The sequence below is a fragment of the Cetorhinus maximus genome, chromosome 3 (genome assembly GCF_964194155.1).
Source record: "Cetorhinus maximus chromosome 3, sCetMax3.hap1.1, whole genome shotgun sequence".
In the NCBI taxonomy this organism is placed as follows: Eukaryota; Metazoa; Chordata; class Chondrichthyes; order Lamniformes; family Cetorhinidae; genus Cetorhinus; species Cetorhinus maximus.
Window position 1 is genome coordinate 101,218,166 of NC_135881.1, and position 23,568 is coordinate 101,241,733.

At 44.7% G+C, this 23,568-nt stretch overlaps 1 protein-coding gene across 1 annotated transcript in view; it reads left to right on the top strand.

The window, feature by feature from the left end:
* Positions 1-23,568, top strand: part of ppp1r9a (protein phosphatase 1, regulatory subunit 9A) — a 345,934-nt gene that overhangs the window by 243,185 nt on the left and 79,181 nt on the right. Inside the window, 3 exon segments of the mRNA XM_078538769.1 lie at positions 16,567-16,796; positions 16,892-16,988; positions 20,920-21,112. Coding sequence (XP_078394895.1) covers positions 16,567-16,796; positions 16,892-16,988; positions 20,920-21,112 — 520 coding nt within the window.

The window sequence follows — 23,568 nt, forward strand, 5'->3', positions numbered from 1 at the left end:
GATGACCAATTTTCACCAGCTACCTTGCTGCCCTCTGGTAAGCCCTGGTGTAGGGAGATGGCAACAGGAGGGATACGAGGATGTAATGTTGTGGAGGTGAGAGGAACATTTCTGCTTCCCCTGGCTCCACTTGAAGGTAAGTTTAAAAGAAAGTATCTAACTTTTTGGGAATAGCCTCCAGTGGTCCCGACAAAAATTGCTTCTGAGGCTGCTGAAGATCAGAAATTCCTGAGTGGAAAGTGCCCTGGACAGCTTCTGCTCAGTTATAACAAATTTCCAAGATAGGTCCTGAAATAGACCTTAGATCCCTTTTCATCATAAGCAAGAGGCCTGTTTTATGTGGCTACCAGAAATACCTGAATATTATCCTACCCAACATGGCATATATCGGGCACTCTTGGGGCGAGCAACAACTCCTTAAAAATGGGTGTTTTTTTGGTTCTGTTCATGTACAGGTTCTCCCCAGAAGTGACTTACTCCCTTACTGTAGAAGAGAAAGATTAATATGGTAGGGTGTCGATGTTGACAGGACTTCAGTTTTATGCATCAAAAATTATTTTCAATCTAGTTTTTAAAAACCTGTAAAGTAAGTAGTGTAGCTTATTATTAGAGTTAACAGAAATTAAAATTTTAGATCTTAGTTAACAGTAATTTGGAGTTAGTGTGTTTTTTATAACCTTTGTCATAAGTCAGTCTATACCAGACATGGCTGTTAAATTCAAATGAAAATGTTGGTAGTTTTAATCAGAATTAGTATTTACACAATAAGTACAGCTGACAAGTATTCAGTAATTTAAAGCAGCCATTGCACTGAAAGATTAAATTGGAAGCCCTGCCTTCTCCTAATTATTAATTAGGCAATTCCACACAATAGAGGAACATGAAAACCAAATTAATTTTCTTTCAGAAGTCTTTGATAACAATGAATTTAGGTGGAAATTTATTCCTTTTTCTTTCTTGTTTGTTAAAACCCATACCATATTTGCCTGATTAGCCCCAGGATAATTTTCTCCACTGCCATCTATCTCCTTATATCCATCTCCAAGGTCCATTCACCCTTGCCCCTATTAAAGCATGAAAAGTTTATAGATTTCTTCATCATCTAGACCATCCATTCAGTTCGCTTTGCTGATTCCAACTTATCACCATGAATACCAAGTCAAGTCCCCTGGGCATCCCAAACCAGCCCCCCACCAATTATTATCTTAGGGTTGAGATCATCATTGAGAAATAGTAAGGGCAAACATTTCACAAAAAATAATTACTCATATTCTTATACCATATTTCATTTTAGATTATTTTTATAGTTAAACTAAATTTTGAAGACTGCAAAAAGACTGAAAATGCATCTGTGCAAAAGGTTACTACATTTCTTAAGATTAGTTGGTGCATGTTTACATTTGGATTCCCTTTATCACAGCAACTGGAGACTTGGTTCCCTTTTTATACCTTGCTAGCCCAAACATGTTTACCAGGCTTTTGATAAGAACTTCTATCGAAAGTGGGAAAAAGTTTATGGAATGCAGATGCCTACGGTGCAGTGCAGCTGAAAAACTGTATAAATTGAGTAAAATCATAGTTATGTGAGATGAAAAGAGAGATTAAGAAAGGAGATAGCAGGAGGGTTGGAATGTAGCATGTGAATAATCCACGGTAAAGTGTGTTTTGTGATTTCAGTGTTGGTCGTGAGAATTTGTAGCATTTAGGGCTGGATTTTAGCTACCAAGATGGGTAGCTTGAGTTAGGAAATTACCCAACTCACAGGACCGCCTCAGTAAAAAGTACCCCAAAACACACAATTTTCACTCCAGGGTACTGCAGGTTTGAGTTAGATCTACTGACTTCTGAAGTGGAGCGTAGGCAGCCACAGGGGTGGGCGAATGCCGAGGCACTTGGGTTATAAGGCCCATTGTGGTTCTCTGGGACTTTTTCCCAGTTGTTTTGAAGTTGTTAGGCCCCCTAGCTCTCACCCCTCGCCCCCATGGCCCTTCGTACCCTCCTTGCCAAGTCAATGCCAACTCAACTCCCCCACCCACCCACCGTGGCCCCTCAACCCTCCATACAACTTAGTGCCAACTCATGTTCCCCCTACCCACCCGCCATGTCCCCCATACCCTCTATGCTACTTTCATAGTATTCACACAGTATCCACCATGAGAAGATCTCAGGAACCATGTGGAGATGAAAAAAATGAACATTTAACAATCTAATACAGCTCTCATTCCGATACAATTGATAGTGAATTTAAAGCTTTTAAGTCTTCTCAAGTGGTTAATCTCTTATAAAAACAAACAAACCTCTATTTCACTAACCACATCCAAGAGAGCTAATCCTTTAATAGCCTCTTTAAGCTGTCAATCAAATTGTGAACTCTGAACTCCCTACTAAGATAATTCTAGCTTTTGAAACTCAACCAAGCGTTCATCATGGCATAATAATAGCCCTTGGGGACATGTCAACAAACAGCTCTATTGAAACTTTACGAACAGACACTAATATATTTTTCTAAGAACAGGGGATTTTAAAAAAAAAACAGATCATGATAGTTATATAGACCTTATCTGCCTTTCAAGAGCATTTAGGTCTACTCCATCAATTCATGACTTCCACACTGTGAGTTGAGGCCCTTGCAACAACTGAAATAGGGTCTGTTTCAACTCTCAACTAATTTCAAATGGACCACCAGATTCATGATTTATGCCTGTGTGACTCATGCTCTACCCCCTTCTCCTTACTGGCAATAAAGGGTTTTGGCCAAAGTGGGGTGGGACTCCTGAATACTGCTCGCCATTTTTAAATGTCCAGACACTGCGAAAATCCGGCCCATAATCTTCAGCAAACAGCAGTTGTTTGACTCTGTGCCCAAGAATTCATCCTTGGCATTTAGGCATAGGAATACAGCCTTTTGTCTATATTCTTAGAAAATTCACATCCTTAATGCCAGTTCTGAATCTGTTTTCCCCATGCCTCCTCTGAGTCACTTATAGCTTCCTCAACCTCTTGCCATTAGCAGAGTAAATAATTCTACTCCATAGGCAATCTCTCTCTATCTCTGCCAAACTGCCAACATCACCACACGTTCACTTAGTTTCACTCTTACTTACCGATCATAGACAAAGCACCTGTAGCAATGGCTTCTTATCCCACCTCATACCTTGACATAACTCAAGGGATCTCCTATTGATTCCTTTCTTTTCCTCATGTAAATACTGCTACTTGGCGACATCATCAGCAGACATGAGGTTCAGCTTCCACGGTTACAGTAATGGCACCCAGTTCTTCTTCTCCATTACCTCTTTCAACTTCTCCATTGTCTGTTTTAAATTGCTTGCCTGACATCCAGCCTTAGAAGATTTGCAATTTTTCCCAGTTGGACATTGGAAAGAATAGAGCCACTGGCGTTCATATTAACCCCCTCATGACATGCGAGAGAAGGTCGGAGGTTTAAAATATAAAAATCTGGGAACATGTCCCTGACCTGCCTGCTGCCGTTTTAAGGTGGCAGGTAACGTGATGAATATTTGCTCCATCTTGAAGAGACGTGATGCTTCGTTAATATTGAAATCAGGTTCACATTGCAATTGGGAGACCAATCGATTTAAATTTAATAGCTGCCACAGAGTTTCCAAGGGCTTGGAAAGCCCAGCCCTGAAATGGAAACGGCTCTAGAAACTACGTGCCTTTTAGAGCAAAAGCAAAATTACCGCGGATGTCGGAAACATGGGATAAAAACAGAAGATGACCCGAAACATTAATTATTTTTCTCTCCCTCTCCAGATGCTGCTTAACCTGCTGATAATTTCTAGCATTTTCTGCTGTTTAGAGCACAGCTTGTGGATCACCCCCAGTCTGTTCTGCCCTGCCCTACACCAATCCTCCATCTCCAACTTGCCCCACAATCGGTTGAATCCACATCCCTTAACTGCCAATTTCTGGCCTGCTACAGGATTCGCTGATTTTCCCCCCCGCCTCCCAGTCTTTCCCAGGTGGAAGCAGAAAAGGAATTTGGTAGGACCCCTGCTTCCCAGGGATTTCAGATTCCTATTCCCTCAGCTAGTGCACTGCCCCACTCCCTCCCTGACAATATTGTCTACTGTTTTGGCCCCTTCAGCAAACTCTGGCGGGATTTTCTAGCCTCAGCAAAGGCAGCATCATGGCCGGCGGGAGCGGAAAATATAGCGAGATCGTAAAAATCAGTTTACCACCGTCGTAAAAGCACTCCGGGATTTTCTGCTTCAGCTGTTGATGGCATTTGCCGCCGTAGCACGTCAGAAACGTCAGTTTAGTATATTTGCATCTCGTTATATGGCTGCTTGCTGGAAACCCGCCCCCCCACGCTGTATCAAGAGGGCACAGCAGCATCCAATTAGACAGACGTGTTTCACTGTGGTATATAAGCGACATGCCCTTGGCAACCTGCACTTCGCTCATGGTTTTGAGGTTTGTTAGCCTACCTTTCATTGCACAGTACTCGCTGCAAATCAGGCTCAGCGCCAACCTTTGCAGGCAGCACCACAACCTTTCAGGAGGGTGTCAGAAGCAAGTCTCTACCCACCAGACCAGTGGTAAGGCAGGGGTGACTTTTAATGTGCTGTGGGCAAGGGCTCCGGTGGGGGTAAGAGAGGGGAAGGTTGCACTCAGACACATGACTGGGTGGGTGGTGGGGGAGTGGGTTGTGGTGATGGTGGTGGGGAATCATCCTCAAAGCCAGGATGTGGAGAGAGTCGGTTACAGAATGATACAAGCGACTTTGGACCAGAATGGATGGATCACTGAATGAAGAAGTACTTCAGTATTGAGCTTTAAAGACTGTCCTTGGCCCAGTCCAGGCAGGGGGATGGCTTGTCAGTCCAGTCTCAGTCGTGTCCAGGATGTTGTGCACAGGGTGTTGTCGTAACATTACATGCATTGGTCTGGGGGTGGTTTCTGGCATCATACCAGGCCACAGGCGGCACACTCAGTCAGGGGAGGTATCTGCAGCCTTTAGATGGGGAAAAAGTATTGTGGGGGAATTTGAAAGTATCGAAAGGGGTAGGCTGTATGTCAGACTATCCAAGTGTCCTCAAGATCGGGAGGGGTGAGGTCCACATGGGGTATAGGCACATTTACCTCCCCATATTTCAGGGGTTACAACGGGATATCCACAATCACGATGGGATCAGGGGAGGATTGAGAGGTTCTTGGAGGGAGGGAAACCTGAACATTAAGCTCCTACAGGACGATGGGAGGGATTTCCACACTCACAGGGAGGGTCCAAGCTGGTCTCAGTACCACCAACTTCCAACCTGCAGCGATGGCGCAGTGCAAAATTAAAGTGGGGAGATACTCTGCTGGTGAGGGCTCTGAGGGCCAATTGCAGGGCAGGTGCACTGGGGGGGGTGCAATTTCAGGGGCACCCAACTGAGTTGCGCATTCCCAAATGAGGAGAGATGCACAGCTGAGACATGTTAGGAGCCTTTCAATGACAATGAATCAGGAAAGTGAAGCAAGATGTGCTTTCATGCGAGACTAATCCCACAAAGTGGCACTAATCAATCTCTTTGTATTAACCCCTGGTTCACAGCATGGAGAATCCCCAGAGCAGTAACACACCACGGAGCAATTAGGTGACTGCACAAGCTTCAGATGTATGTTACAATCATGGCACTGGCAGCTTCACAGAAGAGAAGCCTCAGGCCCCCCCTCAAATAATTTCATTTCCTTACTAAGTATTTTCCCTTATGTGTATTCCAAAGAGTGTGGTATTAGAGTGCAGCGAATGAGGATCCAAGCACCTGCGCTGAAAGCAGCACATCCAAACACCCGGCCAAAGCAATCTTATAGCAGTTGCCCATGTAAAAATGGTGGGGGGTGTTGGTGGGAAGGCGCATCTTGAAATGAACCCTGCGCTGGCCTGGATTTTTGGGCGATTAGTTTCCAACACTGGAAAAAAGCCCTTGAACCCACATTAACTGACGAGTCGTTGACAGAAATAGGACCTTTGGAGGCTGGTGCTGACTTATGTCTGTTTCTCATTGATGCTGCAGAGAGGGAGACCATCAGGAAGATGGAACCTGGATTTATTGCTTCCTGCAAAATCGCATACAGGCAGGAGAGGAAGAGGAGATTGCAATGGAGGCACCAGGCTCGCCAAAGCGAGGAACAACACCCTCAAGACCAAGGGGCAGCAGGGCCCCCTCCGGACGCAGAGGATGAGGCTCACAGACATGGTGTGTGGGCGGCTCGCAAGATTGAACTGGGTACAGAACTCGCATGTCTTATCTGCAGATGAGCGAGAGACAGTGTCACCGACGCTGCCTCGTCCAGGGATCTGGTGATTCAAATTTGCCACATTCTCCAGGAATTGGCGCCACAGGGATGGGGAGGACATCCATTGCCACTAACTGTGAAAGTAACCACTACACTGAACTTCTACGTGAGTGGCTCTTTCCAAGGCTGTACTGGGGACCTCTATGGGATCTCTCAAGCGTCCAATCTCAAATGCGTACGTGAGGTAACCGGCGCTCTTTTTGCCAAAGCACATTATTACGTCAACTTCAACAGAGATCAAGCAAGCCAGGACACCAGAGCAGTGGGCTTTGCAGTGATTTCCGGATTCCCACACAGTTGCAGGGTGTTATCGACTGCACTCATGTGGCGATAAAAGCTCCTTGGCAACAGGCACTCCAACATATAAACAGGAAATGCTTTCACTCCCTCAATGTACAGCTGGTTTGCGACATAAACTTATCATGCAGGTTTGCGCCAGTTACCCAGGAAGGATCCATGACTCATACACCTTGAGCAGATCGCAGGCCCAGGCATCTTATAAGGACCACACAGGATCCAGGGTTGTCTCCTTGCTGACAAAGGGTACCGCATAGGACATGGCTGATGACGCCTGTGTGGCAGCCACAGAATCCTGCAGAGAGAAGCTACAATGATGCACATGCCGCTAGCCAAATATTGGTCGAGCAGACCATAGGCATCTTAAAGTTGTGATTCCAATACCTGGACAACTCTGGCAGAGCACTCGAGTACACTCCTGAGAGAGTCTCACGGATCATCGTGGCTTGTTGCACGCTGCACAATCTGGCACTGAGAAAGGGGAAGGAATTGCCAGATGCCGACATGGAGGAGCTGCATGTCTCCTCTGATGAGGAAGACATCAAAGGGGATGAGGGCGTTGAGTTCAAGGAAGCTGAGGCTGCAGGGGAAGAGGCCATAGCATGACCTAGGCAGGGTGCATGTGAGGCCTTCATAGCTACCAGATTCCATGAGGAGGATGACGAGTTGCAGTGAGTACCCTCTTGGACAAGTCACCTCCATCTTGGGGCAACATTAACACCAGCGTTGCTATTCCTCTCATTTCAACTATGCACTCCAATATGAGAATGAGTAGTTACAGGCTCACATTGTCCTGACCCATTGAAGGATGATAAGCCTTCGGGAGCCTGTGCCCTTGCTAAGATGAGTTGCTAACTGGAGGAAGGAGTCCTGGCATGAGACATTAGAAGGTACTGCCTCTTCCAACGTACCTCCAGCATCCCAGTCACAACCGCAGCCTACAAGAGCCAGGAGCTGTTCCACTGTCCTCATTGGGCTTGTAGCTGTATGCCTTCAATCTGACAAAGCTCCTCAAGGAGATCCATCTCCAGCAACAGGACAACGCAGTCTGTGTAACTTAGATAGTGAAACTGATAGGGGAAACTTGGTCAAGGCAGCCAAGGACGCTCTGCAGTTGTGTATCTATTCAGAGATGACTCAATGTTGTGTGTCACCACCTTCTCTATCAGATTAACATCCAGCACTTTCAATTAGGACTGCTAGCCTGCTTTTATCCTCATCTTACTAGACACGTGGACCGCCTGACGATGATAACGTTCACCCACTTGTGTGCCAGGCGTTAAAACGCCTCCTCAAAAGACACACATTGTGCTCTCATGGCCAGCCATGGCCCTTGCAAACTCCAAAATGCTCAGATACCATGAGGCCTCCAAGGTGACAAGTCATTGCTAATTAAGAGCAGACTTCAGCTTCAGTACATCCTCGCTCCTATCCCATTGCTCCCCTCAACATTGTCTAAAGCTACGATGTGTGCTTCCAGAGCATACTCCATTGACCACCAAAAATCAGCATTTGCAATTATCATCACACGTCTCAGGAGTGCTTATGTGATGGGATGCACAGCGCTGCATTCCAACATTGTGATGAGAGCCTTGTGGCCGCAGTACAGACAATTGCAGGATGAGAAACACTAAAAGTTGTAGGTTCGAGCATCAGGGCAATAATGTGGCTGAGAGGGACAGAGCTTTGTCACCTTGAGATGACAGAGTGCTCCCACTTATTGGTGAGCTTAGCAGAAGTACACTCAGGCAAAAACACAGTTGTGCACACGAACTCTGATTATGGGCTCATAGCATGTAAACCCTGCCTGATGATAGAGAGCACATGGAATTGCACGATTTATGACCCTTCTCCATGTGTAAACACATCTCTCCTTGTACATTGCACCTTCACCATTCAAGAATGCTTCAATCTCACACAGCCAAGAATAAACATGAGGCATCACTGATATGAGAATGATCTGAAAAGGGGGCACACACTGTGATGATATGGAAGCACACTATATTGATTAGAGGCCCATGATAGCGACATCGGCGATAAGTAAGGGGAGGGACCATGGTATCACACCTGATTCATAGCTTATCATAAAAAGGAAGCATACACAAGAGATGTGAAATGGGTACAATTCTATTTACATTTGTGTACACTATATACATGTTGTGAATATCCATGCCACCGTTGTGCTCCTAAATTTTTTTTAACTTTCATAACATTACCGCCATGTCTAGGCGCATCTCCGACATCCATAGCAGAAGTGGAGGCAGCCTGCTGAATGCAATGCCATGTTGTCTGTGATGACATTGGCGTGCGAACTCTGGGGGACGAGACCTGGAAGGCCCCAGCCTGCTTTGGCTTCTGCTTGTGGAGCTGGGGGTGATGGGGTCACAGGAAGAGACGTTTGGGATCAGCTGGATACTCCTGGCGTCACCTGGGTAGATGGTCCGGGGGTGTCCAACTGCTGATACTCCTCCCTGTAGGTGCCAGAGGGCCCCTAGCTGACTCCTTGAGGAGAAGAGGAGCTGGAGTGAGATTGAGGTGCCCTGCCACACACTCGCATGGTCACTAATGGTTGCCACTAATGGCTACAGCAATGGAGTGCAGCTCCTGGAGCATTGCAGGACTGATGTCCTGGACCAAGCCATCCTATCAGCATTGACCTCATTGGCATGCCGGTGCTATCACCTCAGACTGAATGCAGACAGACTCCTCCATTGCTCATTGCAATCTGAGGAATGCAGCTGACACCCATTCCTGATATTCCCATGATTGTCGCTGCAGCTCCACCAAATGATTTAGGACCGAGTCTGGAGGCTCATCATCTGACTCAGACTCAGCAGAATCCAGTCCTCCAAGTGCCGGTGACCTTGAATGTTCCTGCCTCTGCCTGCTGTGGACCAGATTGTGTGCTGTGCTCACCAGATTGAGACCCTGACCCTGCTCCAGAACTAGGCCACCAAGGTGCCTCTCTCTGCACTGGTGGAGGATGTGGCTGAATGCAGTGAGTGGTCTTCTGCTGTGCTGTCCTCAGGATCCTCATATGAGGTGTCATCAGGGCTCAAGCTAAGGGTCTGGCTGGTCAAGGCCATCAGGCACTTGGCTATGGTTCCTATGAAAGAAAGTAGAGATAATTAGTGCATGGCAGGCTACTCAAAACAGGACAATGCACTCATAGTATAATTTTCTGAGAGATGAGATGGCGCAGGATCCTTACACAGGTGTTTGCCATGACCTCTCTGGCCATCTCAGTGGTTCAGTTTGCGAACTGAGACACCACCTTGAGTTCCAGCACTCCACACCTAGTCTGGAACCTCTCCCTGCGATTCTGTGCGATCTTGTCCTGCATAAAGACAGATGGAGAGAGTGTGAGCAATACGCATGCCAGAGCAGATGATGAAGATGCCTGGCATTTGCGGGTAGTGAGGGGAGCTATGGGGACGCGATCTCCGGAGGAAATGAGGCCAAATGGAGATGAGGGTGTGTGTGAGAGAGTGAGTGGTGATGTCCTTCCAGCTGGCAGTGTGTAAGATGCCAGTGAATGTGTGATGGGCTTGAGTGCGAGAGTTGAGGGTGATGAGGTGGTTGACTTACCCTGGCGGCAGAGATAAGCTGGTTCATCCTCTTTCTGTACTGGGTACCTGACCTCCTCTTTGCAATGTTGGTACTGACCACTGCTGCACCACATCCCAAGCTGGATTGGTGAGTTTGCTGGACTTCCTGTGGCCAGAGTGGGGGTAGAGGACATTACGGCGGGCCTCAACTGTGTCCAAAAGACGTTCCAGTGAGGCATCACTGAATTTGAGGCCTGCCATTTTCTTGGCTTTCAGGGCCATGTCTTCAGTGGTGCAGCCCTGGGCTGCAGACATTGAAAATGCTGTGTGCGGCTGCACTTCAAATATGGTGAGTGAGGAAGCGGTTAGCTGACGGCAGAGTAGATTTATCAGAGGCTACCCACCAGGGAACTGGCATGTTTCCCATGTGCGCATATTTAATGAGGTGCAAAGCAGATGATATGGTGTGAAAACCCACCATTATGGATTTTCACATCCTCCATTGCACTTAGTACACTAAGGGGAAAATCCTGCCCTCTAACCTAGTTTCCGTAGCCCTAATAGTGGGCACGTTTTAGCCCGAGTTTCAAGTTAACTACTAATTTCAACTGCCTTGCCCATTCCCCAACCATATCTGTTCTTTGCCTTCCTCTGTGGAGGGGCTCTTTTCTTGAATTTTGGCTTCAAATTCCTGGGTTCTTTGGACATTAAGTCTATAGTTCCGCACTGCACTACACAGGATTATACCACAAGACTCAGCTGCTCTGTCTTTGATCTGCTTCTGTTGCCTGGATGTTAAAGCAACTATGATCAGCTTCAGTCGTCTCCCTACCCCTGATGTGATGGGGAGTCTACGGGACTCGGTGCCATGCTGAGACTGTAATTGGACTGGTTCTTCTGATTTGTCAGCATCAGCTACATTCTGGTTTCTGATCTGTCTTGGACCAAAGCACATCTCTCTACCACTTCTGGATCATATACTGGGCTCCAACTTTTCTGTCACCTTTTTGCCCTGCAACTGATTTTGCACACCTGCCGGATCTTAATTCCAATGGGAATTCTTCCATCTATGCGTCCTCTCACACCCTACCCTTCAGATAAATTCTAAACTTCACTCAACTGCCACACCTACCACCGAACTCTGATAACAGTTTGTTGATTGTCCACGCTGACTCCACCTGCCAATGCCTACTTTAAGTCATGATGTGGCTTTGGACTTCAACACTGACTCTCTCCTATTGTTTCCGCTCTATTCTCTGTTGACTAGAATATTTGCTTTCTAGTTAATGCTATGCGATAAGGCAACTTGAGTTTTCCTCCTATCCACTTGTGTGCACACTTTTTCTGCCGCTCCAGACCCAAGCCAATTATTTCCATTTTCACTTTACTATTTTCCATCCTCCTTTTATTTCTTTTCTTTCTACCCCTCCTAGATACTTATCTACTGGCATTGTGTCCCTTTTCATTTCTCCCCTTTCGGGTACTGCGCCTTCCCAAATTCCTACCCAGATCTTCACTCCTTGACCTTCCTAATCTCTTGCCACAGTACCAGGCTTAATGCCCTCGTAGATAAATCTGCAACTCCCCTTTGCCATCCTCTGAAGGGCCCATTGAGGCATTGATCACGGCCACCTTAAGAGCAGCAATCCAACTGCCCCATCTTACTCTCACCAGTTGGGGGTTGATATTGCCAATCTTTTCTCTGTCCAGCCCACTTTCCCCTCCACTAGTAGATCAGCTCACACTGCTCCTTTCCGCAATTCCCTCCAGATTCTGTTCACTCATGAACAAATCCCTTGCTATCCATGAGCTTTTTGTGGATGGTTGCATCGTCATCATGGCCTTGACAGAAACCTGGCAGAGGTTGTGATGACACCTTCCCCCTAAATGAAGCACCCCCACCTGGTTATACCTTTCACCACTTGCCTCTCCCAGACCAGGTGGTGTGGCGCTTACAACCAAATCAAAACTTGCCTTGACCTACTCCTCTGGACACCTCGCCTTGTTCTACCCCACTCGTCTTTCATTTCAAATCAGGGTTCTCTACTTCTTCACTGTTTTCCTTCCTCAGCCTCTGCACCAAGCGACTTGTCATCCTGGTTGATTTCATCCTCCATCTCAATTCATCATGTTCTCTCTCCTCTAAGCTCACTGCCTTCATATCCTCTATTAATCTGTCCCTCCATATTCACAGCCACTCCCTTGATCTTGCTATCTCATTGGCCTCGCTACATCCATAATATTAAACACCAATAAGACCATCTCTGATAACTTCCTTGTACTGCTCTCCACCCACATCACAATTCCCCCTCCAAATCCTACTTCCTGCTCCAAATCCTACTTCCTTCTGCATCCACCCCTGGGAAAAGATCTCCTCTAATTCACTTCCAGCTGCACTCTCAAAATCTCAACTGTCTAGCCTTTGGCCCTCCATTCACCATCACATTTCTGCAGCTACTAATCTGCTCAGCCACACTCTCATCTCCATCTTCAATGCACTTGTTCCCATTAAACCCATTGCCCTCTCTCGCCCGACCATTTCCCCAGGTACAACCCTCACCTTCACTCCCTTAAATTCAAGGATGTAAACTTGGTAAGATATGGCAGATGACTGATTTGGCCATTCAGCACCAGATTTGGCTAGATCATATAAAGCACTACCAGGTCCTGCACTCATCTGCGAAAATGGTCACTATGCCAGGATTATCCTGGAATGCAGAGGTGACCCCCAGCTTCTTGTCTCTGCTGTAAGCTGCCTTCATAAACCCTCTTCCCTGTCTCCTCCACTCTCACTTCCAACAAGTGCGAGGAGCTCATGGATTACTTGGTTATTGAGATTGAGACCAGTGCTCAGCTGTCTCTGCCACTCCCCCCCCCCCCCCACCCCAACATCCTTAGCTAACTGGGCAAAACTTCCTCTAAGCACCTCGCCCACCCTCTGCCCCCAATTCCAGGCCTGAAAATGACTTTCTGCATTTGTTCTCCTATCCCCCTGCAAGCCCAATCCGAGGTTATCTTCGCTATGAGATCTACCTCCTTATCTCTCAACTCTATTCCCAATAAACTACTAGTCACCCAACTTTTCTGGCTGGCTACAAAAGCAAAATACTCCAGATTCTGGAGATCTGAAATAAACAACAGAAAATGCTGGAAATATTCAGCAGGTCAGGCAGCATCTTTTTTTCATATTTGTTCATGGCGTGTGACCATTTGCCAATCCCTAATTGCCCTTGAGAAGGAGAAGGTGAATCACTTCCTTGAATTGCTGCAGTCCATGTGGTGTAGGTGCTGTTAGAGGGAGTTCCAGGATTTTGATCCAGTGACAGTGAAGGAATGGCAATATAGTTACAAGTTAGGATGATGTGCGACTTGGTGGTGTTCCCATGTGCCTGCTGCCCTTGTCCTTCAAAGTGGTAGAGTTCCCAAGTTTGGAAGGTGCTGTCGAAGGAGCTTTGGCAAGTACATCTTGTAGGTGGTACTGGCTGCATCTGTAGGGAGAGAAATAGAGTTAATGTTTTATGTCGATGACCTATCATCAGAACTGAGAAAGGTTAGAAATACGATAGGTTTTAAACAAGTGAAAAGGAGGAGAGTGGGGAAAAAACAAAAGAGAAGGCCTGTAGTAGGTGGGAATATATGAGGGATTAAATGAGAAAAGAGTTGGTGGTGCAAGGCCCAAGTGAGTGGCAATGAAACAACTGAAGAAATAAAAGATGTGTCCAGAGAGATGTGAATTGCAGAATGATGAACAGCTGCTGTCCAAAAGCAAAAATGAGAAAAACAAGTAAAACCAAAACCTCCAAGGAAAAAGGAAACAAAATAGGGGCAGAAGTTGTGATCTTAAGTTGTTGTACTCAATGTTGTGCGGAAGGCTCTAAAGTGCCTAATCGAAAATTTTGGTGCTGTTCCTCAAACTTATGTTGAGCTTCATCAGAACACTGCAGGAGGCCAAGGGCAAAGAGGTCAGCAAGAAAGCAAGATGGAAAATTAAAATGTTGGCAAACTGGAAGCTCAGAGGCGTCCTGCAAAAACAGTCGCCCAATTATGTTTGGACTTCCCAAAGTGGAGTAGACCAGCCCTATTGTGAGCAGCAGATACACTATAATTAAATGTATTAAATTGAAAGAAGTACACAAAAATCACTGTTTCATCTGGAAGGAGTGTTTGGGGCCTTGGACGATGAGGAGAGAGGAAGTGAAAAGGCAGATGTTGCATCTCCTGCACTTGCATAGGCAGAAGAGGGGTTTGTTGGGGTGATTGGGGAGGGGCTGTTTGAAAAATGGACCAGGGTATCATGGAGCGAACAGTCTGTTTGGAATGCTGAAAGGGGAATGGAGGAGAGGGGCAGATGTGTTTTTGGACTGGAACAAGGAATGTTCCACATATGCCACAAAGAGGCAGGCATACCTAAGAGCCCATAGTACCACCTATTATTTGGAGGAAGTGAGTGGAGTTAAGGGAGTTGTTATTCAATGTGAAAATAAGTTCAGCCAGGCAGAGGAGGGCAGTTGGGGATATGGAGGCTGATTGGGCTTCCTTTCAAGGAAGAAACAGATATCCCTCAGAGGTGAAGGATAGAGGTGTAGAGAGACTGAATGTCCATGGTGAATAGGATTCATTAGAACCAGGAAACTGTTGAAGTGAGAGAGGGCATTGGAAGTGTCATGGATGTAGATGGGAAGAGACTGAACAAGGGGAGAAAGAGTCGAGATAGAAATAAATCAGTTTAATGAGACAAGAACAGGCTGAAACAATAGGACTACTAGGGCAACCCTGTTTGTGGATCTTAGGAAGGAGGTAGAAGTGGGCTGTCTGGTGTTGAGGGACTATGATGTTGGAGGCCATGAAGGGAAGGTCTCCAGAGGAGATGAGGTCAGTTACAGACCTGGAGATGGTGGCTTGATGTTCAGTGTTGGGGGAGGTAGGAGGAAGTGACTGAGAGTTGTTGTTTGACCTCTGCAAGGTAGAGGTTAGTTCGCTAGATGACAGTAACACCCATGCCACTCTGAAATGCAACATGTTATTTTTTGATTCTCTCTTCAGTATTGCAGCAATAAATGCAAAAATGTTCATTAGAGTTGTCTAAGTAAATAAAATAGGGTTTTTGTGAGTTGTTGATTGTCAGGATTAGATAGATTATTAACAAATAAATATATTTTATGTTGATATAAATAAGGGTATGACTTTTGAAGGTACAGGTAATTTGGTTTAACATGCCTAAATATTTATCGTTGTAATTATGAAGAAACTGGATGGCACAAGGGATTAGCAAGCTGTTCTTTCACCTGGAATCTATTTAAATCAACACAGATTGATGCGATGAAGATCCTCCTTTACTCATTGCAAGGGCCCCTTATGAAATTGCATTTGACTGTTCTCAAACTAGTTTTTCATGGACTTGTATTACAAAACTGCCCCTAATTTGCATCGATTTAACATAGTCACCAAGAAATTGAGGATAGAGCGTGGAGAATTTTGATAATGCAGGATGTTGATGCAAAACCATTGCTTCTTTTAAGAGAAAGTGGAGAACTGTTTGAAGGACAGGAAGCTACAAGACCTGGGGATAAACCAGGGCAGTGGGATTGGTTTTGGATTGCTCAATAGCTTCATCTGTGCTGTAAATTCCTGTGATTATTACTCAGAAGAAACTATAGAACTAGCACGTATAGGAACTGAAATGTTGCAGTTGAGCGGTTCTTAAGATGGGGTTGGAAAAAGAATAGACAGCTTCACTTTGCAGTTGGCCATGATGTACCCAAAATGGTTGCGATTGTTGACGTTGTTGCCTGAAATGAAAAAGCATAAGCTTCCTAGTTAATTTTCTCTCTTTGAGTGTATATTTTGAACAAGGAATACTTTAATAAAAATCTTTCATATTGGGGGATAAGATCATTATTTAATTCATAAGTAAAATATGATGGCTGCTGGAAGTCTAAAACAAAAGCAGAAAATGCTGGAAATATTTAGGACAGGCAGCATTTGTGGAGGAAAGTTGTTAACCTTTCATCAGAAAGGTGATTGACCCGAAATGTTAACTTTGTCTCTCTTTCCACAGATGGTGCCTGACCTGAGTATGTCCAGCATTCCCTGTTTTTATTTCACTATTTTAATTGTTGTCATAAACAGTTTTAAACAGTATGTCACCCTATAATTTTTCCTTGCATCTTGGGTTCCTTTCAAATCACCCCCAACTAAAATACCCACAACTGAGGGAGTGTACTGTTGACCTGCTTCTCGGCCTCTGCCTATGCTGTGTGCAAGGAAACACTCTGCATTTATGTTAATCCCATCCAATTATAACATATAGAAAAATATATATTTTCTTATAAATTTCAGATAAAAAATAAAGTTTGTGAATGAGTTTGATAATTCTGCTCTTTTGTTAAAATTATTTGCTTGTACTTTTCAGCTCCAGTTTGCAGAGAATGAGAAAGTTCAGTGGGAACTAGAAAAAACACAACTCCAGCAGAGTATTGAAGAGAACAAAGAAAGGATGTTGAAATTGGAGAGCTACTGGATTGAGGCACAGACCCTTTGTCATACTGTCAACGAACATTTGAAAGAAACCCAGAGCCAATACCAGGCTTTAGAGAAGAAATACAACAAAGCCAAGAAACTCATTAAAGATTACCAGCAGAAGTGAGAAATTAAATTTAAAAATGCTGTCTTAGGAACAGAAAGCTTAAGAGTAGTTTATTGAACCTGATAACTTTCTGGAAACTTGTATTTTTCAGGGAAATAGAATTTGTTAAGCATCAAGATGCTGAGAAAAAGAAATTTGAAGAAGTTGAAAAAGTACATGCGGCAGAAGTTCAGAAACTTCAGAGTAGGGTAAGAGGTGCCACAGGATTAACTTCTTAGTCTACAATTTTCTTTAAATTCTAGAAATAATTCAAATAAATCAAAAATTTGCTTAAATTTTGATGCGTATGCCTTGCATTTTTAATCATAAACCTTACAGCACTTCTAAGTATTCACTAAAACTGTCCTGTATTATGGACTCTATATCCCCAAAGTTCCTTTCCTATCTGCCTTAGGAAAATTAGCTCCAAGAGTCAAAAGAGAAGAAAAAAAGCCTGAGACCTTTAGCCCTGGTGACCTACTCTATTTATTGTTCCCTGACATTTCTGGGGCTTCCGTAAGAGAAGCAACATGCCTCTGCGAACATCAGTTGCAGAAATTATAAATGCATGGAAATGAAGGAGGGGGAAGCTAATGGTGCCTCCTGTTTCATTTTTCTTTAGGAAGATCAGATGGGCACCCATTTGGAATGACTCTCCAAAAAAGCTCTTGTACCAGGGCCCCCTCTGATTGGAGGGTCTTAATGGGGCAAGCAGCAAGGCCAAAGGGTAAGTGGAATTTTTCCTCCACAGGAACACATTGGATTCTCTGGACTAGAGATCCTCTGTTCTTGCACAGCACTCAGAAGATCCCACAGTTGGCAGCCATTGCCACTGTTACCACTCTAAGGGCTGCAGCAGCAGCTGGCTTTCTATCCTTGCTTCTGGGTGCAAGTCCCTGGCAGATTGGGGCTATGCTGGAGGACATACTAACGATATGAACACAAAAATCAAGTCAGGTTCAGGTCAAGCATTTTAGGCGTACCTGGCACAAGATTGGGAATGATAGGAAGGCTTGACAACAGCTAAGACTATTTTTTTCTCATGTCCCAGCTTATACTTTTCTTTCTTTGTTGAAAAAATCCACCCTCTAGTCCATTGGCCCAATTCCCATTTTCAAAGGTTTTTAGAAAATATTGGTTAGTGTCCCAACCTCCTTCGGTATTTTGAAATTCACATTTCAGTATGGGGAGTTTTCCATTTTTAATCCTATTAATTTCTTACTATATTGCCGTTTTGACTGCTCATCTCCAATCATTGCCCTTTTACATCTGTCAGATAGTGCTACAGTCCTACGTTCACCTTCTTTCATAAGACCTGCCATTCTCTCACTCAAGTACATGATAATCACCTTCATCTCTAAGCAATCTCACCCTTGCTTTAATTATCCCTTTCCATCTTATATTTGCATACTTATTATTTTCCTTTACATTGATTGAAGGCACTCTTTCATACTCCTGCTTTGCCTTCCTAATTATTTTCCTTTACTCTCTCAACCATTTATATCTTTGTTTTTTTTCTATTTTATCCCCTGTATGGATCATGTGCCTTTGTATATCTTATTTTTTGCAGTAGTATTTCTATTTATTCATGAATTTTGTGTTTTTAATGTGCCACTGTACTGATAGTGGGATCATAACTGTACCTTATCTATCTCATACTTAAATATTTGTTTCCCACTGCTCTTTAACCTATAATTTTTTGCCAACCAGTTTTATCTGTACCAGGTTCCTTTCATAACGTTGAAATTAGCTGATTATCAGTCCAGTATTTGTATCTTGGGTTCTTCTCCTCCTTTATCTGTTTTAAATGTGAACATAATTAAGGTTTGACTTGCATTTTCCAAGTGCTCTCCTATCTTCGGATCACAACTTATCCTGCATCTAATTTTGGGCATGCTAAATATTTTATTTTAGTTGAATATGATGAATATGATTTTGATTTATTTAGACTATGAAATATAATCTCATTCATTAAAAATAAGCTATATGTGTGTTTTCAATTCTTTGACATCAAAGAGGCTGTTAAGACTGCACTTAAAAAGTGTTAAAATAGCATGATAGCATCATACAAACCCTGATGTTTCCAACCTTTTAACAAAGGTTAATAAAATTTTAAGTAGATGTAATAAGAATTGAGTATGGTTTAGAACATTAAAATTTCCTCTTAGAGAGTTCCATACATGTTTGTATTTTTACCTTAGTCCCAATTGGGCATAAGTGCCCGGTACAAAAGCAGCTCTCTGGAGCAGAGAAGGTTCAGGGGAGATTTGATAGAGGTATTCAAAATCATGAAGGGTTTTGATAGACTAAATGGGAAGAAACTGTTTCCAGTGGCAGGAAGGTTGTTGGCCAGAGGACACAGATTTCGGATGATTGGAAAAGGAACCAGAACGGGAGACAGGGGAGCTTTTCTTTGTATGGAGAGTTGTGGTCTGAAGTCAGTGGAAGAAGATTTGGTAGTAACTTTCGGCGGGGGGAGTTGGATGGATGCTTGAAAGGGGATAAATATGGCATGGGAGTTGGACTAATTGGATTGAAAACAGTTTTTCCCCATTTACTTCATTGAAGACCTTCCATCATAAGATCAGAGGCAGGGATGTTTGCTAATGATTGTACATGCTGTCAGTACCATTCACAACTCCTTAGATAATGAAACCGCCTGCACCCATTCAGAGCAAGACCTAGATAACATTCAGGCTCAGACGAATAAGTGGCAAGTAACATTTGCATCAGACAGGTGCCAGGCAATAACCATCTCCAGCATGAGAGAATCTAACCATCTCCCTTGGACATTCAGTGGGATTACCATCGCTGAATTCCCCCTCCTGGGGGATGTTCACCATTGACCAGAATCAAACTGAACCAGCCACCTGAATACTATGACTAGAAGAGCAAACCAGAGGCTGGATATTCTGCAGCGTGTGACTCACCTCCTCACCCACTACATTTTCACCATCTACAAGGCACAAATTGGGAGTGTGATAGAAAACTCTCCACTTGCCTGGATGAATGCAGCTCTAACAACACTCAAGCAGCTCGGCACCATCCAAGACCAAAACAGCCTGCTTGATTAGCACCCCATCCACCACCTTAAACATTCACTCCCTCCACCACCAGCACACCATGGCTGCAGGATGTACCACCTGTGATATGTACTGCAGCAACTGGCCAAGGCTGCTTCAGCAGCGTCTCCAAAACCCAGGACCTCTACCACCTGGAAGTACAAAGGCAGCAGGAACATGAAAATGCCACCACCTGCAACTTTCTCTCCATGTCACACACCATCCTGACTTGGAATTATATCATCGTCCCTTCATTGTCACTGAGTCCAAATCCTGGAATGCGTTACCAAACAGCACTGTGTAAGTACCTTCACAACATGGACTGCAGCAGTTCAATAAAGTGGCTCACCACCACCTTCTTGAAGGCAATTAGAGATGGGCAATAAATGCTGACCTTGCCAGCGAAGTCTACATTTCATGAACGAATTTTTTAAAACCACCTCCGTCCCTCTGTTTCCATTGCACACGATTGGAAGCTGCCTGCAATATACCCATGACCCCCCATCCTGCGTAATATCAACTGCAATCATTCCATTGGTCTTGGTACCACATGCTTTCCTGCATGTAAGCTAACCAGGGCTGCCAGAAAGAAAATAGTATACAAAAGTTTAAATTGGGTCCTGTAGTTAAATTGAGCAGAACTTCTGGGAAACCCATACTGACATTATATCTCCACCCCTCCACAAATGCATCACCACCACTCACTCCCTATAAATATCGAGACCTATGATCCTGTAGGTAGGGGAATGATATTTTCTGAAACATAAATTATTCCACACCTACTTTCAGTAACTATTAAGTTACCCTCTAAAAGAATTAGCCTTCTTAATTTTAAGCCAAAAATTGGCAAAACTTCTGACAGTGGTAAGTGGATTTGCAGTTCAGGGAAGAATAGTTTGTAGACTATGATAGTTTATTAATTTTCCTCAAAACAAGCAATGTAATGTCTTGCAAAGGGATGTTAATGTTATCATAAGCTCCTCACTTCCTTGTTTAATAGGTTAAACCAATTAACCCAATTTGTTTATGGTAATTCTATCTGTTTTAGTCTTGATTTTAAAAAAATCTCTTTTCCTAGATTGCAGAACTGAAAGTCGAACTTCAAAAATTAACAAGGACCAATGGGACTCAAGTGAACAATAACAACAACATCTTTGGAGAGGAGCAGGAAAGGAAAACATCGCTCATGGATACAATGAGAGACCCTCCACTTAAAGCTATTGATAGGTTGACAAGAATGCAGGAGTACAACTTTGATGGTTCAACTGAAGGTGGGGAGATCTGACATAAGTAAAGGATACTTACGCTTTTTAATCCTTCCTATTTGGGGAAACTGTTCAGAATATCCTTTATTGTTGGATGATCCGTCATTAGACCTAAAAGAGAATTTTCAGTAAAAATGTTCCTTTTGAAAACTGCTGCCTTTACAGCATGCAGATTTCTTTTGCATACCATGAAATAGTAGTCCAACAAGCAGAGTTTAGGGAGCTAGGAAGGAAATTAGCAAACAGGACCTCAAAGATGGCAATCTCCAGACTACTCTCTGTACCACATACATATAGAAATAGGAGGAAAAAGCAGATGAATGTGTGGCTGGCATGGGAGGGAGGGCTTTAGGTTCCTGGGTCACTGGGACCAGTTTTGGGGGAGCTGGGACCTGTACAGGCGCAACAGGTTGCACCTGAACAGATCTCAGACCAAAGCCCTTGAGGGGCGATTTGCAAGTGCTATTGGGGAAAGTTTAAACTAACTTGCAGGGGTGTGGGAACCAGAAAGTATTATGAGGTAGCAGTAGAGTTGGAAATAGTAAGGTATTATGTGGGGTCAGAGTAAGAGGGAATGTAACAAGGTCTAAATTAGGGTTACTGTGCATGTATGTGAATGTATGGAGTGTGGAAGATGAGGTTGATAGCTGCAGCTATAGATAGCCACAATGGTGGCAATAATGGAGACCTGGCTCAACAAAGGGCAGGACTGGGTACTAAATATTCCTGGATACCACGTGTTCAGGAAAGAAAGGTGGAGGGGTGGCAGTATTCATTAAGGAGAACATTACAGTGCTGGAGCGAGAGGATGTCCCAGAAGGACAAGGACAGAATTTATTTGGTTAGAGTTAAGAAACAGGAGAGTTACCATTACATTGCTAGGTGTATTCTGTAGGCCACCAACTAGTGGGAAGGATGTAGAGCAACAAATTTGCAAGGAAATTACAGAGAGGTGGCAGAATTATAGTGTGATTATAATGGGAGACTTTAATTAGCCTAATAAAGACTGGGATATTAACAGTGTAAAGGGCAGAGTGGGGGCAGGAGTTATAGAGTGTGTTCAGGAGAATTTTCTAGATCAGTATGGGCTGGATTTTATGCTGAGGGTGGGCTCCCCGCATCCCAGCGTTAATGTTGGGGTTGAGCTCACCTCCATTTAGCTGGCTCACCCCTCTTTAATTTTTCAGGCAATGGCCCTTTAATTAGCTTGAGGCAGGGTTTGTCTCTGCCTCCAGGAAGTCCAACCTTATAGAGCTGCTGGCTAATCGGAGGCCAGCAGAGCCAGTCAGTAATGGTGGCCACTGCTGGTACTGCAGTTAGGGCAGTAGGTGGAGCTCAGCAATGGACTCGGACATTGAGCTGAGTCTGAAATTTCCCCAGGGCCAGGCTGACAGGTCCCAGCGAGGAGGAGTGAGGGGCATGTTGGACAGGGCAGTGGGGAGGATGGACATGGGGAAGCAAAACTGTGGGAGGGGGTGTGTCCAATTGACCCAGAGGGGCCTGGGAAAGGAGAAACCACCTCCCCACTCTGCCAAACCCCCGGCCTTCACTGAGAAGCAGTCTGCAGGGTTAAACCTGCTGAGCTAGGCGTTGGGCACAGGCCTCTCCTGCTGCCTATTGTCAGAGAGGTGGCAGGATGAAGCCCTTAGTTGGGCGTTAATTTGGGCCACAGGCAGGCTACCCACCCAATGCCACTCCTGTTGTCCATAAAATTGTGCCGTGGGTGGGTGGACCGGCGACAGGTTTGTCACCGATGGCATGGCACCCTAATTTATGGGTCCACCTGCCTGTTTTTCTGCCTGCAGGTGGCCCGTAAAATTCAGCCCTTTGTTTCCAGTCAGAAAGTCAACTGCTCAGCAGAGTCACCAGGAGCAGTAGCCACAGGTAGACTAAAAAAATTTTGTAAAATTGAGCAGCCAAACAGTGGAGGCAAAACCCCCGCAGTGATATCACTGGGGCCACGGGGGGCTGCCTTCGCTGCCTGCAGCCCACACAAAGTGATCACATAAAAAATCCTTCCCGAGCTGCTGCTGGGAGGCTGCCTCCACTTAGCTGACGGCCTCCTCACAGGGTGGAGGGGTTGATCCTGCTCACAGTCTCGTAAAATGACCCTTAATAGGGCCTTTGGACATTTAAATGTCCAATCGGCAGCCTGCCCAATTCTGGTCTCGCCATTGGTAAAGTGTACCAGCAGCAGAATATGGTGGGGGAGCCGATCCACCACTGGACGTAATCCAGAGGCCCAGGCTAATGTTCTGGAGAGGCGGGTTCAAATCCCACCCTGGCAGCTGGTGGAATTTAAATTCAATTAATTAATAAAAATCTGTAATTGGAAAGATAGACTCAGTAATGATTACCATGAAACTAGCATTGATTGTCATAAAAACCCATCTGGTTCACTGGTGCCCTTTAGAAAAGGAAATCTGTTGTCCTTACCTGGTCTGCCCTACATTTGACTCCAG